General features: G+C 32.7%; 7 protein-coding genes across 7 annotated transcripts; 2 read left to right on the top strand and 5 right to left on the bottom strand.

Moving 5' to 3' along the window:
- Positions 1-383: 383 nt before the first annotated feature.
- LOC145755742 (rhodopsin, GQ-coupled-like) lies at positions 384-3,973 on the top strand. Its single transcript, XM_082571990.1, has 7 exons — positions 384-441; positions 1,030-1,214; positions 1,370-1,469; positions 2,244-2,388; positions 2,936-3,047; positions 3,488-3,607; positions 3,851-3,973. Exons 1-7 carry the CDS (start codon positions 384-386, stop codon positions 3,971-3,973), a joined length of 843 nt encoding a protein of 280 aa, XP_082428116.1.
- Positions 3,974-5,108: 1,135 nt separating this feature from the next.
- On the bottom strand, positions 5,109-8,110 carry LOC145755067 (plasmolipin-like). The gene is made up of 3 exons (XM_082571268.1): positions 6,843-8,110; positions 6,138-6,414; positions 5,109-6,018 (listed from the first exon to the last, which is right to left on the bottom strand). Exons 2-3 carry the CDS (start codon positions 6,356-6,358, stop codon positions 5,736-5,738), a joined length of 504 nt encoding a protein of 167 aa, XP_082427394.1. The 5' UTR covers positions 6,359-6,414; positions 6,843-8,110; the 3' UTR covers positions 5,109-5,735.
- Positions 8,111-9,350: 1,240 nt separating this feature from the next.
- LOC145755741 (plasmolipin-like) lies at positions 9,351-10,555 on the bottom strand. The gene is made up of 2 exons (XM_082571988.1): positions 10,440-10,555; positions 9,351-9,600 (listed from the first exon to the last, which is right to left on the bottom strand). The coding sequence occupies exons 1-2, from the start codon at positions 10,553-10,555 to the stop codon at positions 9,351-9,353; spliced, it is 366 nt and encodes a 121-aa protein (XP_082428114.1).
- Positions 10,556-11,112: 557 nt separating this feature from the next.
- LOC145755182 (plasmolipin-like) lies at positions 11,113-12,825 on the bottom strand. Its single transcript, XM_082571408.1, has 2 exons — positions 12,389-12,825; positions 11,113-11,845 (listed from the first exon to the last, which is right to left on the bottom strand). The coding sequence occupies exons 1-2, from the start codon at positions 12,610-12,612 to the stop codon at positions 11,563-11,565; spliced, it is 507 nt and encodes a 168-aa protein (XP_082427534.1). The 5' UTR covers positions 12,613-12,825; the 3' UTR covers positions 11,113-11,562.
- A 774-nt stretch (positions 12,826-13,599) lies between these two features.
- LOC145755740 (trypsin-like) lies at positions 13,600-14,879 on the bottom strand. Its single transcript, XM_082571987.1, has 6 exons — positions 14,840-14,879; positions 14,633-14,780; positions 14,320-14,467; positions 14,055-14,172; positions 13,853-13,992; positions 13,600-13,743 (listed from the first exon to the last, which is right to left on the bottom strand). The coding sequence occupies exons 1-6, from the start codon at positions 14,877-14,879 to the stop codon at positions 13,600-13,602; spliced, it is 738 nt and encodes a 245-aa protein (XP_082428113.1).
- Positions 14,880-16,908: 2,029 nt separating this feature from the next.
- Positions 16,909-18,351, bottom strand: LOC145755739 (trypsin-like). The gene is made up of 6 exons (XM_082571986.1): positions 18,312-18,351; positions 18,098-18,253; positions 17,807-17,946; positions 17,452-17,569; positions 17,190-17,329; positions 16,909-17,049 (listed from the first exon to the last, which is right to left on the bottom strand). The coding sequence occupies exons 1-6, from the start codon at positions 18,349-18,351 to the stop codon at positions 16,909-16,911; spliced, it is 735 nt and encodes a 244-aa protein (XP_082428112.1).
- Positions 18,352-19,634: 1,283 nt separating this feature from the next.
- LOC145754747 (protein disulfide-isomerase A3-like) lies at positions 19,635-26,285 on the top strand. Its single transcript, XM_082570857.1, has 11 exons — positions 19,635-19,868; positions 20,233-20,320; positions 21,071-21,188; positions 21,466-21,573; positions 22,448-22,571; positions 22,887-22,994; positions 23,337-23,462; positions 23,919-24,086; positions 24,387-24,618; positions 24,759-24,896; positions 25,248-26,285. Exons 1-11 carry the CDS (start codon positions 19,729-19,731, stop codon positions 25,320-25,322), a joined length of 1,425 nt encoding a protein of 474 aa, XP_082426983.1. The 5' UTR covers positions 19,635-19,728; the 3' UTR covers positions 25,323-26,285.
- Positions 26,286-26,658: the final 373 nt, after the last annotated feature.

Here is a 26,658-nt window from a genome sequence, read left to right as displayed (position 1 = left end):
TTAAAAACATCATTTGATTTCTATAAAAGCTTAAAGCACTTGATTTAATTTTCTCTACTACCGATTAATTGTTATGCCTTAATCAAACACGCGTTTTGGTAATTGCGACGTCTTTAAAAACGCCGACGGTTTTTGCCTAGAAAACGTGTCTGCGTTTTTTTCTTAAATTTCATAGTGTTTTTACAGTCTTACAGTATTGATTTTTAAGCTCTCTACTTGTTCATTAGTTAAGCTTTTAAGTTTGTTTTTATAGAAAGAATAGAGTATGTTAATTTTGGGTATATACAAATAAGTATAAGTAATATATCCTAGAAATAAGCTTAAATAAAAACCCATTTGTGTATAGGTTTTAAGTTTAATTTAAAGTTTTGTTGTTTATCATTATGGAAATTGTTGACACTAATGCTCGCTTTTATTATGGAATCACTATCATGTTAATCGGTAAGTACAATATTTAAGATATGACTTACAACAATTATTTAACCAAGTGTCATTGAATACATGGTACTTGTTAATTTTAATGTTAAACGCTTAGAAATTAATTAATAAAGTGCATTTTTTTGTATATATCTTTATCCTCGATGTGGGAAAGCCGAATGCGCGACTTAAACATAGAGTAACATCAGTTACCCCGACCCAGTCTCGAGTTGCCTGTGGCAGTTTGGGATATTATAGAGACTACAATTGCCCGGTAATTATGATGCTGATTAAGTGCTGGCTCAGCAGGAGTTCATACCGTTTATAGCACCTTACTCAAGGGCGCTACAGCATGAGATCGGTGGGGATTGAACCCACGACCTCATGTGGGTTTTGTAAAACTATAGCTATAAAAAAACAAGCTAGATGTTATTAAACATATGAATGACATGGTCAATTAAATAAGATAATATGACGAAACTAGAACAGTTAAAGTGTGCTATCGCAAACTAAATACAACCAAAAAATTGAATATAGCTAACCATCAGACCAAGCATAATTATTGCCTGTTTTTGTTAATTTTAAAACCCTAAAACTGTTTCGAATTTTTAGGACTAATTTCTATCGTTGGCTATTCGATATTCTTCCGCGCCATTTGGAACCGAAAGGACTTGCAGAAAAAGTCGATCTGGATGACGTCACTGGCCGCTTCTGACGTCATTATGATGATTCATCTCGCCTTTGTCGTCATGTCGACTCAGAGAAAGAGTTGGCCATTTGGATCCTTCGGATGTCAAGTAAATGAAATTTTTTGGAAAAAATTAACAAAACCAGTTTGCAGGCTGTCGCTACATCAAACTCTAATACAGTTTAGCGCATACTTTTAATTATATGCCTTGGTAAATATGGCAAATATAAATATTAAAATTAAGTTATTTTGTTTTATTTAAAGTTGAACGCGTTTGTCGGTCTGGCTGCTGGCTTCATAAATATTGCAAGTATCACGTGGGTAGCCATCGATCGTTATTACAGAACCTGCCAGCCTGAAAAGTGTAAGTACAAAAAAATGTGTTTTGTTGGTTTTTTTTTCGAGGCGTTATCTATGAGGGAATTGTTAAAATAATACAGTGGTTCTGTATCTTTGGGATACTTATTTAATGGTTTATGTTTTGGGAAAAGTTTTTTTGGGGGATATTTAGTTGAAGGAACATGTTGTAAGAAATTTTAATATTTTAGTCATTATTGATCTTGGTATAGATATCGCTTCCATATAAATATGATACGTTTACCGACAGGGTGGTGTAGTAGTAGAACCCTTGCTACACCACATAAAGTCGTGAGTTCAATTCTCACTGCTCTCATGCTGTAGCGCCCTTGAGTAAGGCGCAATAAACAGTATGAACTCCTTCTGAGTCAGCACTCAATCAGCACTTACTCAGCACTTAATAAGAGAATGGGTCGGGGTGTAACAGTTGTTATGCGTTAGTTCGCGCATTTCGAAAAAAACATGGTTGTTTTATATTGTAAAGTTTTTTTTACTAACTTACTGTCGTTTTTTATTTAAAATTTTTCAAACTAGACCAAAGTTTTGCCTATAACACATTTATTTAAAGTGAAATGTCCAAAAATACCTTTCGCAACTATCTACAATATAACACAATATCTAATCAGTTAATTCGCATCAAAACGATAAAGCGCCGCATCAGAAGGTGTCAACAAATAATAATCTCATTGAGCAAGGTGGAAGGCACAACATTATTGGAGACAACAGACGCTACATTACATTATATAATTTTTTGTATAAAACAACCAAATTGTTTTTACAGTCGGTCTAAACTACTGCTTTTTCATTGGAATGGTATGGGGTTTAAGTGCCTTTGCTGCAGGCCTACCAGCATTTGGTTTTGGTTATTATGAAACTGTGCATGAAAATACTGTCGGATGCTTGGTGGACCTCGACCACAGAGATGGGTGAGCTAGTCATTTTATATTTGTATTTTTAAAAGTAATTTTTAATTTGTTGTTAGTTATGCAATAGATATATGTACATATGGTTTAGTTTGTGAACCGTTTCTAAATGCCCCTTTTTCTTTTTTAAATTAAACAGATTTTAAAATGACCAGCAGCGTGGTGTACTGGTAATAACCCTTCCTACACCACGCACATTGGGTCGTGGGTTCAATCCTCACTGACCTCATGCTGTCGCTTTGAGTAAGGCGCTATACGGTACGAACTTCTGCTGAGTCAGCATTTAATTAGCAGCATAATTATCGGGCAACTATAATCTATAATATTCCAAACTGCCACAGGCAACTCGAGACTGGGTCGGAGTAACTGATGTTACTCTATGTTTAAGTCGCGCTTTCGACTTTTCCACATCAAGGATAAAGATATATACAAAAAAATAAATACAAGCATAAATTTGTTTTAATTAAACTACTTAACTTTTTTGCAAAACAATTTTAGACTGTATTCCGTGGGTTTCATAACTCTAATTCTTCCATTTTTATCTTTTAAGATACATGCAAGCATACATTACACTTGTAGCTTTGATCTGGTTTATCTACCCTGCAGCTAAAATGATAATCTATTGCAAGAAACTGCTTAACGAGTCAAAACATAATGAAAAGGTTGGTTTTAATATCATTTCAAACATGTTAAAGTAAAGTCAGTAGATGACTGCCATGCTGTTTTAAACTTGATTTTAAATGTATAACACTTGCTTTGTTGTAGTATATGCTGCAACAGTTAAATGTTGCAACACATGTAATACAATCATACAAGCAATTGCTGCAAAACATGTTAACACAATACTTTATTGTACATCGATAATTTTAAATTTGTAATTTTTAAGACTTAATCCTAAAATTGGTTTAGATTATCATAAATTGACTTTAAGTATGTATTTGAAATATCTTACAATTTGCAAGAGTATGATAATTTTGGCAAACAACTGATGCAATGTTTGTATAATTCCCGTCCAGAATATTAACTATACTTTGGTTAAAATAAGTTGTTTGTTACAAAAAACCTATCTGCCAATTAAAACCTTTAGGTTTATATTCACCAGACTGCCTTGATCGCTCCTCTACTGTTTTTGATTTGCTACACTCCGTATGCCATGTACGCTGGTCTCCAAGTGACAATCGGTGTGGGAAACTTACCAGTTTGGCTTATGATCGTTGTTCATGTAAGTTAATATATTGCAAACTTTTTGTTTTTTACAAAAATCTTGTAGAACGTTAACGTATTTTTGAGCCAGTTTTGCATTATCAGTTATGTGATTTCTGAAAACACTTGGATCGAATTTCGGTTAGACTACATTTGCTAGTTTATTGAACAGAAATTGCAAGGACCTAAAAAGTTATTATAACTTATTAAAGCAATTATTTAAATGTAAGTATGACTTTAATTTGTTTTAAATATTTTTTAGCTTTTACCAAAAGTGATCATGGCTTGCAACCCATATCTTTACATCCAATCAGATCCCGAAATACTTCAGGCTTGTCGCAACGTCATCCACTGGAAAAACGCGCCAGAGATTAAAGAAGATTAATAATGAAAGTTGTTGTTGAGCTGTGAAAATTGTGTTTGTGGATTGGTGTTGTTTAAATGTGAGTGTTGTTATTTTTTTGTTGTTTTCATGTGACGTAATCAAAACAAAATAAGTTAAATTAAGGTTTTTTTGTTTGCAATTCTTCCTAATGTTAGGTAGTAAATTTAACTTTTTGCAACATTGGTTGTCTTGAAAATTTCTTAAAATAAAATAAACAACTGTTGTAAAAAATGTTATGTTTCTTGATTTTAGCGTTCTTTATTAAAGACTAAAGAATAAAGACAGTTTAAAAACAAGCCTACAAAAAGGACAAATGCAGTTTTCGAATTTTCTGACTTAGTGAAGGTAGGTTTGCATGTTTGCATGTTTTTACATTTTGAAAGGCAGCGTTTCAGGTACATAAGTTAAGTAAGTTTATATTAATTGTGTTGTTATATGTTAAGCTAAAAGTCTAATTAGATAAATGTAAACGTAGTAAATTGCAGGGAAACATAGTAGTGCCAGTGACAATATATAATAATTAACAAACAAATTAAGGCTCAAGTTGGTGTAACGGTTAGGCTCTATTAAAAATTCTTGTGTATATATATAGATGCTTGACGTAGTTTTTAAAAAACTAATTTTAATACGTTTTTCAACCCTTCGTTTTATTTTTTATAAATACTAGTCGACGGTCCGCCCTTTGGGCGAGATTTTAAATATTGTAATATGGTCTCTATTTTCAACTAATACTTGTTTTGGATAATTTACCCTCGCACCATAATCGATAGGTTTATTTACTTTGTGGGCATAATAATTGGACAAACACATTTTGTCCACTAATCTCCATTATTTATGTATATACACTTTTTTTTGTATATATCTTTATTCTCATAGTGGGAAGGTCGAATGTGCGACCTAAACACAATTGTTACCCCTGCCCCGTCTCAAGTTGCCTGTGGCAGTTTGAAATACTATTGAGGCTTTAATTGCCTGGTAATTATGCTGCTGATTAAGTGTTGGCTCAGCAGGAGTTTATACCGTTTATAACGCCTTACTTAAGAACGCTACAGCATGAGAGCAGTGGGGATTGAACCCACGACATATAAACTACCTTTTAGTGTCTACCATTAATACCACACCTTTAATAGTGAGTAACTATATATTAATCACTTAAAAAAATATTTCAGAGAACAAAAATTAAATAGAATATAAAACTTCGGTTAATAGGAATTTTTTAGGTATATATAATAAATTAAAGCCAAATACAAAATAACATTAGTAAGTAGCAAAATTAAATTTGATAAAAAATAGAAAATTGATTACTACGTAAAGATATAAGTACTTACACAACAACTAAAAATGTTGCGTACGAAAATTTAAACAATAGAAAAAGGGTGTATTGTATAATCTAAAGGAAGACATGCATGATTTTAATTTCTATATGGAGGCTTCGTTTATTCTTACAGAACCATAAATATCTCTTTAATTTAAATATCGTTTTAGTGTAATCTAATATTCCGTATACACAACGTATACGATAAATTTGGTAAGTAAAATGGGTTAACTACAATAATATGAAAAAGTAATTAAACTTTTAGGAAGATAAGTGGTTGTTTTTATCATATTTGTCTTTTAAAGTTTTTAAGTTTTTCAAATAAATTCAATTTCTAAATTTAAAAGGTCCAATAAGTTTCTATCGTCAATCGATGACGTCATTCGTTACGTGACGCTTTTCGTCACGTTTCGTCGATTTCATGACGTCATTCGTGACGTAACGTGATCACGTGTTCACGTTGCCGCCACTATTAGCGGCCCAAGGCATAAAACCCCTCCATTCCTTGAACGAGACCACTGCGTGCACCACGTAAAAAATGGTCGTAAAAAATGCAAACGCTGCCCCGGCTTGCAGCACCGAATGACCGAAGGTGTAGGCAGCCAAAACACACGAGGCAATGAAGTAAAACACAGCACAAACCGCGTTAAAAATGAATTCAACAATTGACCAGGGAGCACCGGCAAATGTGCTGGCGTGAAGAGCCAAAAGGTAGATCACAAACAAGATTCTAAAAAAGATAAAGTTTTATATGGATCTTGACCATAAAGATGGTTACGTTAATTAAGTCAAAGTTTAACATACAATATACCATACGTAATATAACTTGGCCCTTATTTAAATACTCACATTGTAAAAATCCATGACGTCACACCAACAAACAGAAAGAAACCACGTGACCCATGAGAATAGTATACTGAAGCAACGCACGCCCAGGCGATTAGGCCGAACAGAATTTCGCAAATTTTAAGGACCCCGGAAACGGATGTGACGTAGTTAATGTTCAAGTTCACGGTCCCGGTTCGCGTCGTCGTTGCCGCGCTCGATGGTTGCGTGTCCACATCGGCCATTGTGACGTAACAATAAGTTTATTCCTATAACCTGAGTTAAAATTGTAATCTGAAATCTGGAAAAAAAAATTCGATCATTTGTACTTTACGGTTCTTTAGAATATTTTTATACCTACCCTGGCTCTGTATTTACTATTTTATACCTCCCCTGGCTCTGTATTTACTATATATCTCATAAGGGGGTTATTTTATATTGTAATAGCAAAAAAAAAGAATATTGTTTTTGATAGTTTAACGGCTCTTGCAGCTCTTTACTTTTACGGTTCTAGTTTTGGGCGAACTGTAAACTCCAATATGTTATCAGCTTGTAGATACATGTAAATATATCCTTAGTACAAGCATTAAAATGCACACCGTTTGACAACAGTTTTAAAAATTAAAATAATGCAAACAAAGCCAACACAACAAAGAACTGTAAGGCATTGTTAAACATACAAAAACTACAGTAGACCATATACACCGACCCTATTTACTTAAAACTTACCAAAATTTAGGCACAATATTTCAGTTGGCTTAAGCACTCACTCTAGGTTCTCTAAAACAATCTTGTATATATTTGTTACTACACTGGATTTTGAATCTAACTTTTTGCCATACCAAACCTGGTAGTTATCTTGTATTACTATTTTAAGTGCCGTGTATGTATTACATACAATTAGCACTTACTTATCTAAAGCCATATGTTCATACTCCTAACTACACTAACTAATTATTTTCAAAGGAAGTCGTTTATTTTGGCAAATGCTTACGTGATTGGCAAACACAGGTTATTAAGGCAACATCGCAAGTCAGTGTCAATTATGATTGTAAAATTTGTTTTTCGACAACTAAATAATTGACTTCACAAAATGAATGACGTGATAATGATTGCAACAATGGTATCGTGTTACGTGTATTAAATTACGCTCTATCCTGTTTTAGGCACTTTTGTTGGTCTAATAAATGATGTCATGACATAATATAATAACATAACACCTCAAAAATAGTCAAACATACTACATTTAAATTAAAATACTGAAAAAAGAACTAAAACTCAAATTTTCTAACTATTTTAACTGTTAAGTGACAGAAACTTTTTATATATATACACCTAAAAAATAACCAAAAATTGATTTACTTATTTATTTGTCATTCACTTGGAAATTTAAAGTCACGTGACTAAGTGCTGTCGGTTAGTTACAAAGCGCTTTTGTTATTTTTAGAAATTCCCTCGACGATGTATTGATGAACACACGCCTATTTTTGTAATAAGATACAAAGCCACATGTTGCATTTAATATTCTTTTATATGGGTATTAAGTGAAATCTATACTTTCGAACTCTTGGCCCAATAAACACATTATCTAACATACCCAACAGCGTTTATCCTAACCCAAATTAATTTACAGTAGGTGTAAGTACTAAATACTTGTTTTTTTTAGTGCGTTTTATTATATGCTATATTACAAACATTACTAAAGTCGTTTAACAGCTCTACTAACCGGTATGGTGCTCTTAGTATCAATAAGTAACCTATTAGTATTTACATAAGCGCTTTACATTTGGATTAAAGATTATAATATTTCAAAAACGTACCAAACAAACTATTTTTTTTCTGGAAAAAGGCTAACAGATTTTCAAAAAAGACTGACAGAATAACAGATAAACACCTAAATTCAACAAAAGTAGTATATCTCTACGTCAGTTTTAAGTTGTATGACATACTTTCAGCTTAAACTGTCTAACTTATCACTTTGTATACTAGATGGTCATTCAGAAAAACCTTGTTTTTTGGTTTTGATGAGGCACATGATAAGAGTTCTACAATATTTACACATTACGCAAGAAGTCATGCGGTCGTTCTGCTTCAACTAACTAACATGTGACTGTCAACCTGTGAACAGTTCTCTTAAATTCACTTGCCAACAAGAAAATAGTATTACTCGCTTTCTGGTACATAAAATATGCCTGTGTTCAATCCAACGAGGGTGGTTTCGCTACAGAGCCAAGAGTAAATGTTGTTGTTCTACTTGACTAGTTTTTAAGTAAATGGCGGTTTGAATGACCGGCAAAATTTAAAATGTTTTCCTATTTCGCCGTAAGGCCTATTGTATCTTATTACATAGCCCAATCTTATTACATAGCAATTATGAGAATCAATGTAATGACCTTGTCTGTTACAATGTTACAACAATAGATCGCCTAATAAGAACACTGACAATGCAAAACTCTTTGTTTTAATTGTTGTAACTCTATTATGCGATTTTTAAATGATGACAATGCATTTAAAGGGAAACTTTTTTTTTAATATAGGAAGTAATTGAATTTTTTTCATAACAATGTACAATTTTTTTAATATTTTTTATTTATTTTTAGCTATTCGTCTAATTAGATTGCTTGAAAAATCATATTAAAATGAATAATAGATAGAGCACTTAAAAAATCAATGTATAAATTTATAAAAGTGAACCTAATTAAATGTGGTGTGATACGTAAAGTTACAACAGTACTCAAACAATTATTGAAATACAAAGTTTTATTCTACTTAAAGGTACTATATTCCGTTTTTGCCAAGTTTTATTAACCTTATTTCTAAAGCAAAAATAGCCATTTTTAAAGGACTGTGACAATTTATTTAAATTAAACTTTTAACAATTTATGACTTATAGTTTAAGATTAATTTTGATTAAGGTTAAAGCAGAATAACGGTATAAAAAATTAGCTGGCCAATATGCAAAGGTGGTTTTTATAATAACCGAGTTTTTAGGTAAGATGGTAAAACTTTTTCAGCAGTTTCCCCGTTATCCCTAGTTTGTTATCCCTAAATATCCCTAGTTTGTCAGCTAAGGTCACGTGACTCTTACATATTTACCCATTGCCCCGTTAACGTCTCCCTAACAATATATCCTTTCGTTTGCAATGCGTGGCGCTTTAAGCGACATTTTCTCAGTTTAATGACGTCGTGCGTGACGTAACGTGATCAGGTGTTCAGTTTGCTGCCACTGTTGGCGGCTCAGAGTAATGATACTCTCAATTCTTTAAAGGAAATCACTGCGTGCGCCACGTAAAAAATGGTCGTAAAAAATCCAAACGCCACCCCAGCCTCCAGCAACGGATCACCAAAGGCATTGCCAGCTAAAACGCAAGAGGCAATAAAGTACAACAGAGCCCAAAACGCGTTAAATCCAAATTCAAGAACAGACCAACGGGCCCTGGCAAATGTGCTAACGTGAAGAGCTAAAAAGTAGATCACAAACAAGATTCTGGAAAAGATAAAGTTTTAAAACATACAACTTTATATTATTCAAGTCGAAGTATTACTAAGTGCTCAATAACAGTAATTACGGTTGTACCCAAGGCTCTATAAGTAAGAAGGCACTATGCCTCAGAAACTGTGTTTATTTTAGCTTTATCTGACATTCTTACATCATTCGTTTAAACTTTAAACGGATCGACTGAAAATGAGGGAATGGAAATTGAAGAAACGAAAAAAGAAGGAACGAAAAATGAAGAAACCGGAAAATGAAGAAACGGAAAATGAAGTAACCAGATAAAGAAGGAACGAAAAATGAAGGAACCGGAAACTGAAGGAACAGAAAATGAAGGAATCGGAAAATGAAGGAGCCGGAAAATGAAGGGAAGCAAAAAAGGAGAGGGCGGAATCTTAAATACTAAAACGCAGAAATACCATTGACTGATTATTTAGGATTACTTTCATTTATTTGAGAACTGATAAGCGATAATGAGTTAATTTTTATTACCCCAGCATACCCTTACTCTCTTCTATAAAATGCCCGTTTATTTCTAAAATAATATTGACTTAAATACAAATAAACAGTCAACGGAATTTCCGCGTTTTATTTTTTAAAATTCCGCCTCTCCTTTTTTTACTTTCCTTCAATTTCCGTTCCTTCATTTTCCGATTCCTTCATTTTCCGGTTCTTTCATTTTCCTTTCCTTCATTTTCCGGTTCCTTCATTTTCCGTTCCTTCATTTTCCGGTTCCTTTATTTTTCGTTCCTTCATTTTACGGTTCCTTCATTTTCCATTCCCTCAAATTCCGCGTCCCCGTTTAAACTTAGCCATTATTTAGATATACTAACATGGTCAAAATCCATGACGTCACAGAAACAAACAGAAAAAAAACACTTGGAGTTGCAAAAAAACGGGCAGAAGCATTGCACACCCATGCGATTAGGCCGGACAGAATTTCGCACATTTTGAGGGCACCGGAAAAGGATGTGACGTAGTCAACGTTCAAATTTACGGTCCCGGTTCGCGTGGTCGTTGTCGCTAGTAATGGCTGCGGGTCCACATCAGCCATTGTGACGTAACAATTACTTTATTCTTATAACTTAAGTTGGAAATCTACAAAAAAATAACTTTTGAATCATTTGAACTTTACGGTTTTCTAAAATTTTTTTTTTTTTATTTTGGTTTTTCGCACATCGATAAAAGTAAATAATAAATACGATATACAATTAATGTTACAACAATGCGACGGAAAAAATGACAAAATCAACTTAATGATTTAAAACATGCCAAAAGTATTAATGTTTACATAAAGATTTTAAGTATGCTATGGCATGGTCACCAAACCTATTTATATACTCTTGGCATATCTACACCATACTCTAACTCAATTCTTACAATAAATCACTAATAATAGACTTTTTTTTAGTTACAATAAGTAAAGTACTTATCTTCCTATGTCCCTTTTCATACATTATATACTACAAACATTACGCACGTTTGCTCTGTAACCGGTTTGATGCTCTAAGTATCAATAAGTAACCTATTAGAATTTACACAAGCGCTTTTCTTTTTTGATTTAAGTGTATTATATTTGCAAAACGTGTCATTGAACCTATTTTATATTTTGGAAAAAGATTAACCGACAAAATTAGAGTTTAACTTTTTTTTCTTATATTTTAATTGTAATCGATTACTCGTGAAAAATAAAAATGCATATCTATTCGAATTGGATAATAAAACATTTAAAAAGGCAATGTATAAAATTATAAAAGTAATTCTAATTAAATGTGGTGCAGTATATAAATTTTAAACAGTTGCTGTGAAGTTTTTTCAAATTGACTCTTTTAAAGAAAAAATAGCCCGTTTCAAGAAACCGGTGATATCGTAAGTTTTTGGTAATCGGCCAATACATTCTCAGCAGTTTTCCTGTTTAGTAAATAAATATATTTTTCCGGCAAGGTCGCCTGACTTTTACGTGTTCACCACTCGTGCTGTTCTCGCCTCCCAAACGTGATGCCCGCTCCACATTTTAAATACAACGACGCAGTGTGCAATGTAGGCAAATGTGGTAAAAAAAGCAAACGCTGCACCGGCCGACAGGGTTTGCCTGTTGTACGTATAAGCAGCAGCAACACAAGAGGCAATAAAGTACAACAGGGCCCAGGTGCAGTTGAACAGAACTTCAATTACCGCCCAAGGTAGGGTACGACAGGCAGTAGCCGTCCATCCGCAAAGATAAAGATTGAAAAGTATTCTAGCGGATAAGAAAAAGTATGATTAAGAAAAGAATTAAAACATTTTAAACTGTAAAGCAGGGCACTAAACTTAAAGCTATTAAAGCAATAGTGTATAGTTGAATACATGCAGTAGTTTTATATACTTGTTCAATCTAAAATGTACTTAAAGCACATCAATTCACCGGCAGCGTGGTGTAGTGGTAAGAACACTTGCTACACCACACATGAGGTTGTGGGTTCAATTCCCACTGACCTTACGCTGTAGCGCCCTTGAGTAAGGCGTAATAAACGGTATGAACTCCTGCTGAGTCAGCACTTAATCAGCAGCATAATTATCGGGCAATTATAATCTATAATATCCCAAACTGCTATAGGCAACTCGAGACTGGATCGGAGTAACTTATGTTACTCTATGTTTAAGTCGCGCATTCGACTTTCCCACATCGAGGATAAAGATATATATCCCAAAAAAAATGCACATAAAAAAATTAAATAACAAAGCCATAATGTTGATTTAGAAAAAAGTAAGATTTACTACTTGAAATTCAAAATATTCTTACAAAGTCGTCAGCCAAGCTACTACAGTCACAAACATCACATAGTAATGAGGGGAACTAAATCTTGATGTTGTGTCGCTTGCAATAATTGCCCAACACAAAAGGCCCAATACTAATTCACAAATCCTTAGAATTCCTGGTAAACTTTTAACATAACCCACATTCAGAGAAAAAGTAGCAACTCTTGTTGTTGTTGTAGTAGTTGTTTCTGTATGTTCTGTATTCATTTTTGTTTTCAGTAATTTAAAAAAATAAAAAAACAACCAACACTATTAGCAGTAACTTATAGATTTTAGTGTGCTTTATACATAAAACCAAATAGTTAAACTTTCTACCAAATATAGTAGCATACAAATGTCCAAATAAGTATAAACTACCATATTTAGTCTAAGTATAGCGCTGTAAACAAAATTGTACAGACCATTTTTTGTTCAAACCACTGATTCTGTAACTAACTTACTATAAATGACGTTATTTAGTTTGGCTAAATCTATACTCCGCACAACATGGTAAACGGAAATTCCATGCGCTTATAATAACAATCATAAGATGACGCGTTATGCATACACGTCACAAATTGGCAATTTTGATTATGTTAGAGTTACGTCATTAAGAATGACAAGCTACTGATCTGAATTTCAACTTAAAGTGTTTGAATGTTGTGTTTTGCCCAAAATAATTAAAATCGCGGTGTTTAGCTTTATAATTTATATCTAGTAACTTGCACTTGCAAGTATATATAACACAACAAGGCATTCATTTTCTCTAAACTTCTGAAACTGTTATAGAATAAGTGGACTATATCGTGATGTAAATTGGCCAACCACGGCCTTTAAAACCGAAAGGTTAAGTGACTTTCTTGCAAATTATTTTACAAATTACATAAATATCTGAATTATCCACAAGACACCGCTAACTATAGTCTGTTTTATTGATTAACTAATACCAAACTTTTCTTGTTAAAATTTTCTTTAAAAAAAGATCTGTCTGATTTTTGCCGAAATATTATTTTTAATAAACAAGACATAGGCTTTGTGACTCCTTAAAATAACAAACAACATAGAAAACGATTTTAAACCAAGATTCCTCGATTTGACCCTACGGTTAAATTTCCTATAGATTAAAAGTCATGCTTATTGGATTTGTTTTATTTCAGCAAACAGCAATTAATTAACGTTAAAGCTGTATAATCTGCTGCAAGCAACCACATACTCTTAGAAAGCATATTGGTTGATAAAACTAATGTAGTGAGATACACGGGTGTAGACACCTGGGTATTCTGGTCTTGCACAGCCGATACCCCATGAGGTAACTCCATGAAGTTTACCGTTACATTCAACTGGGCCACCGGAATCACCCTGTAAAACAACTTCAGTTTTTTCGGATCTAATAAGATTATTTTTTGGTGAACACAGTATTAACATTTATATTCTTAGCCAAGCAAATCAAATTCTAGTAACAACCTACCTGGCAAGCGTCTTTGCCTCCTTCATTAAGTAAACCAAGACAGATCATACCGCTTGTAATTCCACCGCCGTATGCTCTGTTACAATCAAAGTTGGATACAACTGGAACAGTTACCTTTTGCAATTCATTGGGATAATTGGCTGTGGAAAAAGTGTCTTTATTAGGTAAAAGCTAACTTAACAATTTATAATTTCGAACTTACTTCCTACTGTTCGAGTATTTCCCCAACCAAGTACTTTGCAATTCGTTCCTACCGCTGGATCTACCATAGAGCCTGGAAGAGAAGCAGCAGCCACGTTACTGTTCATTGAAAATGTCCCCTGTAAATGTGTGAAACATTTTATCTAATGGCATTGTCATTAATGACAATTAAAGTAAACCAAAATAGAATATATCAAGACTACATAAAATGTGATGTAAAAAGGGGGCATAACATTTTATTACAACAAATGTAAAATTGTTCTTACAGCAAGTTGAAGCATCATAATGTCGTGCTCAAGGGTGTTCGTGTTGTAGTTTTGGTGGGGAATCTGACTTCGAACTTCAAGAGTTTGCTCTGTACCATCATTACTTGAAATGAAATGATCTCCAGCGGTCACTGTTAAAGTTCCAAATCTGTTGAGTAAAAAAAAACAAAACTTGGTTAGTAAAAATGTTTTACTTTTACAAAACTATGGTTAAGTTTAACCAAAAGTTGAATATAGGATAAATTGTTTTTACCAAGCCACAAACCAGCAATAAAATTAATGTCTAAAATATTTTAATAAAAAAGTGATATACCGTGATGCCTCGCAATGAGCAGCGGTAACTACCCATCCTGCAGCAACAACTGAACCTCCGCATCTGAAGGAACCCTCGTACTTCAAGTTAACAATGTAAGGGGCTTCACCTTTATTTGCTGCCGTACCACCAATGATCTTATCGGCAGCTGAGAACAACAAGTTTTTAAAAAAAAAGGTTTTATTTTTGCTAGTTAATAAAACTTACCGGCAACTGACACGAGTAGTGCAAGAATGATAAACTTCATTTTTCTTAATTTCGTATTTTTTTACGACCTAAGATGTTCAGTTATGGATAAATTTGACTGATTTTCTATTGTTTTTATAGCATAATAACCACTTAAAATGTATTTTTACTCGTGCGAAAAACAACATGTGTCAATTGGCGATTCAAATAACTAGTCACGTAGTTAACCTTACCGTCAAGGGCAAAATAGACACACAGATCTATAATTTAGATTCTGGTTTATTCGTTTTAGCAAGTTAAGTTGCAACAAGCAAACTGAACATTGTTGTTTTTTACGACTCGAAAAAATCAATTTTTGGGTAAAGTCTTATGATATGACTAAACTCCAAGATAACTTTTAGAATTAGATCAAGTACCATTTAGTTTGTTTAAGTATCCTAGACAATTTTAAATGTGTTGTATCTCACATGTTTATTGCAACGTTGCATATTTAAAAAGTTCGTGAGTTCAATCTATTTGAGGACACAGTCTAGCCTCAAAACAAACTCTAAGTTTAATTATAACTAACAGCTTATTATAGTAAGCATTTTTCAAATCCATTGTATCCCATAAAACATCAGAGAACATCTGCAAACTTTCTCTTATTGTTTTAGCGTTATCTTTGTTAAGATTACATTTTTAAAAACTTTTAGGACACGTTCCGTGGTTGAATCACCGAATGTGTTAACATTCTCCATTTCTGAAAATTGTTTTATCAGGTTGCCGATACTCTTTTCAGTCTAATATCTTGAGTTCAATTTTGTAAAGAATGTATTTGTATTTTGTCCGTTTAGTTTGACTTGGGTAACTAAAGCGTTACTCTAGGATACATGGGTGCATTTTTATATATTAGATAACGAAATTTTTAAGTTGTTGCTTTCTTGTATAAATTGTGGGCCGGAATATGAATTTAAACAATTTTTTGTTGTTTTTATAGTTTTATGATCATTCAAAATGTATTTTTACTCATAAATTGGCGATTAAAACACCGGGTCGCATGATCATTAGGACTAATAGGGCAAATCATGAAAGTTACAAAAGGCCTGGGCCAATTGTTATAGCTACACTCGCGTTGCTCTAATACTCTTGTACAACATCTCTGCAAACTTTTCGGTTGTATTACAAATAGCTTTATCGTGGTTAACTCCATAAAGTGTATTTTAAACCATAAGTACGCGTTGTACTTTTGAACTACTATTTGATGTGCCATGTGAAACAAAGCTTCTGTTAAATAAACTTCGCTATATTATCGGTATCAAGGTTATTGTGATTGTCCAATGGGACGATACCTATTTTTACACTTAAGCATATTTATTGATGCAGGAAATGCATATAGCTATGCATCGTCCATAAAGCTCCATATTATTGTATGAACTGTCTAACCGTTAGCTAAATGTCAATATGGTTTTTATTAGTTATTTTGTTATTGTTCAAGAAAAGAGTCAATATCAAGAATTTAAACATATTTTTTACACATAATTTGTCCTCGATGTGGTAAGGTCGACTTCACGACCTAAACATAAAGTAACATCAGTTACCCCGACCCAATCTCGAGTTGCTTAAGACTGTTTGTGGTATTATTAAATATAATTTCCCGCTAATTAAAAGCTGTTGGTTCAGCAGAAGTTTATACAGTTTTTGGCGCCATACTCCGAAACGTTTTAGCATGAGAGCAGTGGGGTTCAAACCCAGGACCTCATGCTGTAAAGTCAAATTTTTTGATCACTACGCCATGCTGTGGAAGAATTTTCTAGTGGAGTAGTTAATAAAGATTTGTTTACGTGTATCAAGCTTTTCTTTAATTGGGTTCTTTTGTATAATTAAACATACACATACACAGCTCTTAACATCTGTAGAATACCTAGTTTTAAAAACACCTACCTATATTTACATTTTATTTGTCTATTTAGCTACTTTCCTAAAACTACCATCAAGAAGTCACTCTTATATTTTAGCTTAATATAAGTCATGTTAGTTTTCGAATTCTATTATAAAACACCAGACAATTTTTTTTGCGCATGGTTTATTTTGCTGCCATCTTAATTTACATCTTAAACGTAACTGTTGATGAAATCAATGTAGTGAGATACACGGGTGTAGACACCTGGGTATTCTGGTCTTGCACAGCCGATACCCCATGAGGTAACTCCATGAAGATCACCGTTACATTCAACTGGGCCGCCGGAATCACCCTGTAAAATAACATCAAATTTTCCCGCTCAGATGAGGCTAGTTTTTATAGCTCAGACACGCGGTTTAAATATCAAACACCCGATTCTTGTAACAAAAACTAGATTAGAAATTTCGAGAACAAGTACTAGTGACAATCTACCTGGCAAGCGTCTTTGCCTCCGACGTTAAGTAAACCAAGACAGATCATACCGCTTGTGATTCCACCGCCATATGCTCTGTTACAATCCAAGTTTGATACAACTGGTACCATTACAACTTGCAACTCATTTGGAAGATTGGCTAAAATGAAATTTCAAGTTAAAACATGTTGCAAGTGAAAATTTTGTTTTATAATTTTTTTGCTTGTGCCTTTACCAAGCAAAAACAAATGCTCAACAAAAATTAAATCCTTTTAAACTTACTTCCTATCTGTCGGGTGTTTCCCCAACCAAGTACCTTGCATTCCAAACCTACAGCTGGATCCACCATGGAGCCTGGAAGACTAGCAGCTTGTACGTATTGGTTCATTTTAAATGTGCTCTGAAAATATTCGAATCATTTAATGTAAAAGACACGTTGTTATTAAAGGCAACTAAAATACACTTAAACATAGGTTACTTTGACTACAAATATGTTAAATAGTCACGCACAAGATGGTATTATAGTGTTTATAAAAACTGTTCTGCCAAGCCTTGATGATTTGCCCAGTATTTTCAATATATTAGTGGTTTTGTTGTAAAGCAAGTCGATTTCGAAAAATAAATAAAAGTTGTTTACCTCGAGTTGAAGCATCATGATGTCGTGCTCGAGGGTGTTGGTGTTGTATGAAGGGTGGTCGATTTCATTGGTAACAGTGATGGTTTGCTCTGTACCTTCGTTATTGTTAATAAGATGGTCTCCACCAGTAACGGTTAATACTCCAAATCTGTTCAAAAAATGATGGTTCGAAATAAGATCATTTTACAAAATTAAAATAAAGTTTAGGTCTGCGTTACTTAAAACAAAATATTTGTACTCAACCGATGCACTAGCAAAAAAATTAGTTGGGGACATTGTTAAATAAATAACTTGTATACCCTGATGTCTTGCAGTGAGCAGCGGTTACCACCCATCCTGGAGCAACAATTGAACCTCCGCATCGGAAAGCGCCATTGTACTTCAAGTTAACAATGTAAGGGGCTTCACCTTTATCTGCCTCCACACCGCCGATAACTTTGTCGGCAGCTGTAAACAACAAGTTTTTAAAAACGATATCCTATTTTTGCTAGATACTAAAACTTACCGGCAACTGACACGAGTAGTGCGAGAATGATAAACTTCATGTTTTCTTAATTTCGTTGCGTTCGACTTGAGTTGTCAATTTAAACGATAAATTCTACAAGAATATTGTGGTTTTTATAGCCGATTGACCGTCGAAAATAGTTAATCTTGTGCGAAAATAACATGTGGCGGTAAATTTGGTCAGTGACGTAAAACCGTTAAGGGTAAAAATAGTTACAGAAACTAAACAAATAGGCTACTGACTTCTTATTCAGAATAGTCATTTAAAAACAACAACGCTGGTCATTTACCTCGTTATACCTTTTTTGCTATGAGCTTGACGAAAAGGACATTAGATATAGGCTTGCGTTATAAATTCACTGCAAGCATTTAGAGTTAAACCAAATATTTTTAGTTAACATTAGTAATCCAGGCCATTTTTAAAGTGTGGTATATTAAAATTATATAACAAACGCCTTAAAAAAATTAAATTCAAAACACACAAACCTCAATGTTGGCTTTATTAAATTGTGAAATACTGTCAACTTGCACACGTTGCACATGCGCAGTCACAAAATAATCATTAATCGTAGCCTTCAACATCTGCAAACTTTCCTATAGCATTATGTTGACACTTGATGGTTTATATTAAGCCCCTATTGTACGTTGCATTTTTGAATCAATATTTAAACCATATAAAGCGCCATGTGAAACATTACGCCTGTTTTAAATGTACACTCTTTTGTACGTCACTATATTATTATTAGTAGCCAATAGGACGTACTTTAAGTTTACACGTAATTTTGTTAATAATTGCAACAGTTGGCAATAGTTTTTTTAAGGTTGTCTTCAACTTTTTACACATTTTGTGCAACAACCAAAGATAAGAGGTGTCAACACGTGACAAAACACGTGTCACCAACGTTTAATGTCATGACATAATTGACGTTTACCCCAACGGTGGTTTGACAATTTGACTTGTAGTTTTTTTTAATTTTAAATGCAAATTTGAGGCCATATTTTTGTGTATTGATAAGGTTTCTTCATTCATTTTATTTAATAAGGTATTAAAAAAGATTTTGTGGATTTTTAATTTATAGCCGTTTGCACTTAATATTTTAATAAATAACTAAAATCTAATTTGTATATTTTTTAAAATAAATTATTGCACAACTTGTTCAAGTTTAATAAACTAAAATCTTGACTTTGTGTTACGCTTTGTGAGGATAACTCGAAATGCACGAAATTAAACGCTACGCTTATTTTATAATTATAGACCAATCAAAATCGGCCAACGTGGGATAGCGCAGCCGGCATGAAATAAATACACGTCAGAACTCAATCAGTGCAACGTTAACGATTTATTTGAATTAGTTTTCTTTTAGTACTGTTGTTTTTGTTAGGTTTGTTAAATAGGTAGTTCGTTAAATCAAATTAAAATGAAACATTTTCTTGTTTTTTGTTTGGCTTTCGCCTTTGCCTGTGGACAAAAAAGTGATGTATTGGAATTAACTGAATCTAATTTTGCGGCCGCGGTCGAAAAGCATAATTTGCTTTTGGTAGAATTTTTTGCTCCATGGTAAGTTTATTTTAATACATAAACAAAAAAAAGAAGTTGTAGATTGATATTCATTTCGTAAAACCACGCCATTTTGTAAATGCTTAAAAATATTGATTTATTTTATTAACTTATATATCTGTATATTAACAGTCAATATTATAAAAATGTTTATTTTTAATTTATTTTTTCCACGTTGTACCAATATTAACATTTAATTAATTAAATAAATTCTATTTTATTATAGTATGAACTAATAACTGACTAAATGTGCTTAAAAACTAATTTACACAAAATTTTCTTGTGTAAAATTAATCCTCATTCACGAACAGACCAATGTGGTCCGTAGTTGTGTTGAACATTAAATCTATATTTTACTCTTCAGGTGTGGCCACTGCAAGAAATTAGCTCCTGAATATGAAAGAGCTGCAACTACATTAAAAGAAAATGACCCACCAATTTCAATTGCGAAGGTAAATCAATACATATATAATTGTTATACATACATATTTATAAGTGATGTTGCCATAATTCATAATTTTTTTAACAAATAAATCTCAAGCATGCACGCTGCCCTACTTTTCAGACTGGTTTATATATTTATTTTTATTAGTTCATTATTCACCTTTAACAAATGTTTCAAACCATTAATTATTTATATATATAAATGTGTGGTTGTTCTAATAATAAGGTCGACTGTTCAAAAAATAAAAACGTTTGCAAAAGGGAAGAGATACAGGGTTACCCATCTTTAAGAATGTATAGAAATGGGAAGTTTTTAAAGCCCTATAAGGGCAAAAGGACGGCAGGTATAATGTGATAGGGTTGTGATGGTGTTAAAAAACAGTGGGTGCCCTGGTGATAAAAATAGTAGGTTGGCATTTTAATGGGGATGCGGATAGGTTAGTTGAATTTATATGTATTACTAAAAATGTTTTAATTGGTAATTAATTTACATAACTTAATTGCATGACATTGGTAGAAATGTGGAAGTATTTATTTTAAGTTTTATTATTTTTATTACTAAAATAAAGGTGGTAAATTTGCCAAAATCCAGTGTAAACTTTCCTCGTTAATTTTTATCCTTGTCACAAAATAAATCTTTGGCAGATATACATTTTACCTGGAAAAAAATTGAAATCCAGTTAAGGTACTAAAATATAATATCAACAATAGTTATTAAACTAACATAGCTTTGTACTAACTTAGAATTTGTTTGTTAGGTCGATTGCACAGCTCACCAGAGTGTTTGTTCTAAGTACGGCGTGTCTGGTTACCCCACGTTAAAGATTTTCCGTGGCCCAGACAATGTGCAGGACTATAATGGTGGTAGAACCGCAGGTAGTTATTGTGGTTGTGGTTATTCTAGTTTCTAACCTCTAGACCCGCATTCACCTTTTTTTGTTTAATGTGAATATGGCTTTTAGCCTTTACCCTTTTAAATGTTTTTATTTTAATTTGCTAAAAACTGTTTTTGGGTTGGAAGTGTAAAGCAAAATGCCCTTTTAAATTTTAATTTTTTTTTCTAACCTTTTTTTAATTGTTTTTTTTATTTTGTTCAAAAATGTTTTTAATATAATTTCAACCCAAAATCATCTGTTATGTTTAATCTTTTTAGATGCAATTGTACAGACAATCCAAAAGCAAGCTGGCCCTGCTGCTAAGAATCTTGAAACTGTTGAGTCTTATGAGGCATTTTTGGAAAAAGATATGCCGGTTGTAATTGGTAAGAAAATAAATTTTGTCCCACAAAATATGAAGTCTATTTATTAAAATTACAGAAGTATATATAAATACAGGGTACGAATTAAAGTTTAAAAAACGATTCGCTAAAAATGAGGTCGTATTTTTAGAGCAATAGTTAGGTCCAAGTCATAATCTTCGTTTTTTAATAACACCTGATGCGTTAAGTGGCATTTTTAAAATGTAACGTATTGTTAAACAATCGTTAATTATTTTTCGCACAAAAAACAAGACATCAAGACTGTTATGTATATAAAAAATTGCGCAACTACTTAACGAAACGAAATGCGAGGATGGAAAATACGCATTGTGAGATTATGAAAAGTTTTTGTTCTTAAATGCCCTGCAGTAACCTACATTTACGCAGGATTATGATGATGTAATTATAAAAGTGTGGAACCGGTTAAAAATAGATCGTAACAATACACTAATATACACGAAAGTTTTATTATCGCCTGAACCTTTTTTGGTTGATTCGCTAATTTACTTGAATTACAGTAATTTTTTTATTAAACAACTTCAAAGTGATATCAAAGTCAGCATGGACCGGCAGCGTGGTGTACTGGTAAAAACACTTGCTACACCACACTTGAGGTCGTGGGTTCAATTCCTACTGATCTCATGCTGTAGCGCCCTTTAGTAAGCGCTATAAACGGTATGAACTCCTGCTAAGCCAGCACTTAAACAGCAGTATAATTTTCAGGCAATTATAATCTATAATATCCCAAACTGCCACAGGCAACTTGAGACTGGGTTGGAGTAACTGATGTTACTCTATGTTTAAGTTGTGCATTCGACTTTCTTACATCGAGGATAAAGATATACACAAAAAAAGTGACTTTGTTAAACTTAAACAGGTTTTTATGAGGCTGGCAATTCTGAATTAAAAGACTTTCAAGCAGCTGCTGGAACACTTCGTGACGACTACAAGTTCGCTTTCACAACTTCTGAGGAGGTTATGACCAAAGCTGATGCCAAAAAGTAAGCTCTTTTCCTATAGGGTTATTTAACTAATTATTAACTTATACACACTCGGAGTGGTATTGTATATACGTATATATTCAGTGCGTGCAATCTTGATAATTTATTTATATAAATACAGACTACGGTTTAATTTTACCTGTGTTGCTTTTGTGCTATTAGCGCTATTAATTAGGCTCTTGTGGAATTTATTGCAAAAAATTAGTATGAATTATAAGTAACATTTGCTACCTCAAACTGTATTTTGGTATAAATATATAGGCCTATATAGATTTTCAAATAATTCCAAATTTCTAAAAAAAAAAATTTTTTTAGTGTCATGAAATTTTACCGACCCAAGCGATTGGCAAGCAAATTTGAAGAACAGGAGATGATCATTGAAGGCAAACCATCCGGACTTCAATCCTTCCTCAAGAAAAACTGGTAAATTAGCCACCGAAAATAATTTTTTTATGGAATCACCAGTTTTTACTTGAATCTCCCTCATACTCCTCTCAAACTTTTCGTTTAATTTCCTCTCAAACTTTTCGATCCTTGCTAATTCTTTTTCGTACTCTACGGTTTTTACTAGATTGCTCTGTTATACTTAACGATTCCAGCTAATTCTTTTAAGTACCAAGTCATTGCCTCTAATAAAGTTAATGGATTAAACGCTTTTAAAATATATAAATTTCAATTATCAGTTTATAATCCCAAAATAAATACCAGTAAAATAGTAATTTTAGCATAAACATTTTGTTATAAAATCTACAATTTTTTATTTAGGCTCGGAAAATGCTACCCTTGCACACCCAGCAACTTTGACAAATTCTCAAGACCGTTGGTCGTTGTCTTGGTCAACAAACTTGATTTTAAAATGGACAAAAAGGGCAGCAACTACTACAGAAACAGGTATAAACTAAAATAAGAAAATTTTAGGTTTTTGGGATTAAACATTTTTTTAATTATTTTTTTATTTAGTTGTTTGTACGGTGAATATTTCTTTTGACAATTTTATCTTTTTTCATTTGCTATTTAAACCCTTTACCAAAGGTGGGCACCAAACTGTTAATCCATTAATTGTTAATTAATTTTAAGTTAACTTTAAATTTATTATCGGACCTGTTAACTTTTGTTAAAAAATAGGATTTTTTAATTGTCCATTTTAATTTAATTGTTATTTTAACAATATTGATACCTTGTTACATTTTGGTTAATTTAACTTATCAACATATGTGAAGTTGATATTTTGTGTAACAAATTGTCATTTAATGAAGTTACTTATTGGGTAAACTGGGTCCACCTATGCCTTTCACAATTAAAAAAATATTTTGGGAGGAATTTTTAAATTGTTTAAATTTTTTTTAGAGTCTTAAAGTGGGGTCAACAATTTGAGGATAAAGTGTTCTTTACCATCGGAAACCTGGAGGAGATGAAGATGATGGCTCCCGAGGATTCCACAAGGGGAGACAAGAGTCCGGCAATTTTTATTGTTGGCAAGGACGACAGAAAATACTCCATGACCGAAGATTTCAAGTAAGTTTTGCTCAAAGTTTTTTCAATCATATTTTTAATCAGTTCAAAACAAGGACTATATTTATTTTTTAAATATTTATTTAACCATTGTGTAAATGGTATTTAAAAACACTATAATTTGCATTTAAATGTTTCATCAAATTGATACTTAACCAAACTATTTTAAATTGCACCCGAAAATCTCCTTGTAAAAAAGTTAGCTACTAATTTTTGTCCCTTTAACTTTATGGTCTTGCCTTTTTCCTGTAATTAGGCTATTTAAAATGAACTCAGAAATTTAAATAATTTTAATTTTTATAGAATGGACACATACCAAGCTTTCATTCAAGCCTATCTTAATGGTGAATTAGTTCCCTACATTAAGAGTGAGCCTGTTCCGGAGCCCAACGACGGTCCAGTGACTGTGGTTGTCGGACAAAATTTCGACGAAATCGTCATGGACGATACTAAAGACGTTTTGATTGAGTTTTATGCACCGTGGTGTGGCCATTGCAAATCTCTGGCACCGAAATGGGACGAGTTAGGTGAAAAGGTAATAAAGTTTTTTTCTAATTGATAATAAACTATATACTTGATTTTTTTAATATCAAATTCAAAATTAATATTTTTTAAATTTAAAATTATTTTTTTTCAATAAAAAAATTTTCTAATTTTTTTTTCTGAATTGTTAAGATGGCAGACAACAACAATGTAGTAATTGCTAAGATTGATGCTACAGCAAATGACTCGCCCAAGCAATTTGCAGTCAGCGGGTTCCCAACTATTTACTGGGCACCCAAGGACAACAAAAGCAGTCCACAAAAATATCAGGTAAAAAAATAAATTTATTTGTTTGAAAAAAATTTTAAAAAATTAATTTTTTGTTAAAAAAAATTAAACCAACTGTAGTGCCCTTTAAATACCATTTACAAGATTTTAAACCAACTGTAGTGCCCTTCTGTAAGGCACAAACATGGAAGCAGAGGGAATTGAATCACTGACTTCATGTTGTGAACCCAAGTGTTTTAAATAACTATTTTTTTTTAAATTGTATAAATTCTGTATTTTGAAATTTCATTTAATCTTAACAATTAAACTAAAATTTTAAACAAAATCTTTTAAAAAAAAAAAAATATTTATTTTATATTTTCGATATTGACAAAATTTTTTTGGTTACTCTAGGGTGGACGTGAAGTCAACGAATTCATGAAATTTCTTAAGGACAACATGTCCCCTGATAGCAAAAGCGAGCTTTAATCAAGTAAGCAACTCTTAATCAATGTGCAGTACATTATCAATACAAAGCCAATGGCCCAGAAAATTTATCAAAACCCCCTTTTTTCCAACAACCAATATATTATACTGAATTTTTTTTTTTATGCTTTTGTAGAATATTTATGCTTTTAAGGCATCCTATTCCACATAAAAATCATTGTTTTTTCCGCACTTTGAATAAAACTCATTTGAAATCCAATCAATTTTTTATAAAGTTCCTAATTTTTGTGTAGTTGTTTTTGTCACTTACTGATATGTCTTATAGATAAATTAAAATCCTTTTTCTAAAAAAGTTTTAAAATTTATGCATTTGGTTGAAATTTAAAAAAAAATCTGTCATTTGAAAACCTTATTTGTAGTGTAAGCTATATTATTTTTAGTTAGTGAATTTAAATTGTATTCCTATTTGGACAATAAACAATAAAAAAAATTTCATTAGTCTAAGATAATTTTTAACAGGAGCTTTTTTGATCAATAATTGTTTTTTGTAAACGTTGTATAGGCTATCGCTTGTAAATAGTTCCAATTAAAAAATTAAAACTAGGTTTTCTTGTCCTGGTAATTCAATTATTATGGCATTCAGATTTATATTAGATGACTTTGTGTGCAGGGGTTTGACTTACATTAAAACACTTGAAATTAAGGTGAATATAATTTAAAAACAATTACAAAGTTTTGTTGAGTGGTCGACGGCAATAATCTATCTTATGCTTCTAAAATTGTATCCCATTTTATAATGTTTGTTTTGTTTAGTTGTGATTTATTTGTGTTGAGCGCAATTTTTTTTAATTGACATATCACACTTGTTATATATCTTTACAATTAAACTTCGTTCTTTCATCTCCCGCGTTAGCTCAGTGGTTAGAGCGACAGGCTACAAAGCATCCAGCTCGGGTTCGATTCCACAGTTGGGTATTCTTAAAGAGTGGATGGAAAATTATTTTGAACAAATCTTTCAACCAAGTGTCTACGTTTGAACGAATGTACCTTCCAAAATGCAGACGATTAGGTGCCGCCACGCTAGCTGGTGTGGAACAGTCGAATACTTGCGAGTCGGCTATGCTGGGTTCGATACCCAGCTTCGGCGACGTAGTCGCCGAATAACCATCGCCAAAGGCGATGGGGGCCGGTACGGCGTCGCTGCAGTCGCCGGTTCGAATACCGCCTCCGGCGGTGGAGCCGTGAGTGCTCCGCCAAAAAAAGTTTTACTTTTTTAGAGACACTTAGAAAACTTTCAGATACTTACTTAGACACTTAAAGAAAGATACTTTAGATACTTAAAAAGAAAATTTTGACAAACCACTGTTGTTCGGGTTGT

The sequence above is a fragment of the Corella eumyota genome, chromosome 6, assembly GCF_963082875.1.
Source record: "Corella eumyota chromosome 6, kaCorEumy4.1, whole genome shotgun sequence".
NCBI classification, from domain to species: Eukaryota; Metazoa; Chordata; class Ascidiacea; order Phlebobranchia; family Corellidae; genus Corella; species Corella eumyota.
The sequence above is the reverse complement of the archived record's forward strand: the minus strand, read 5'-3'. Positions and strand labels throughout refer to the sequence as shown.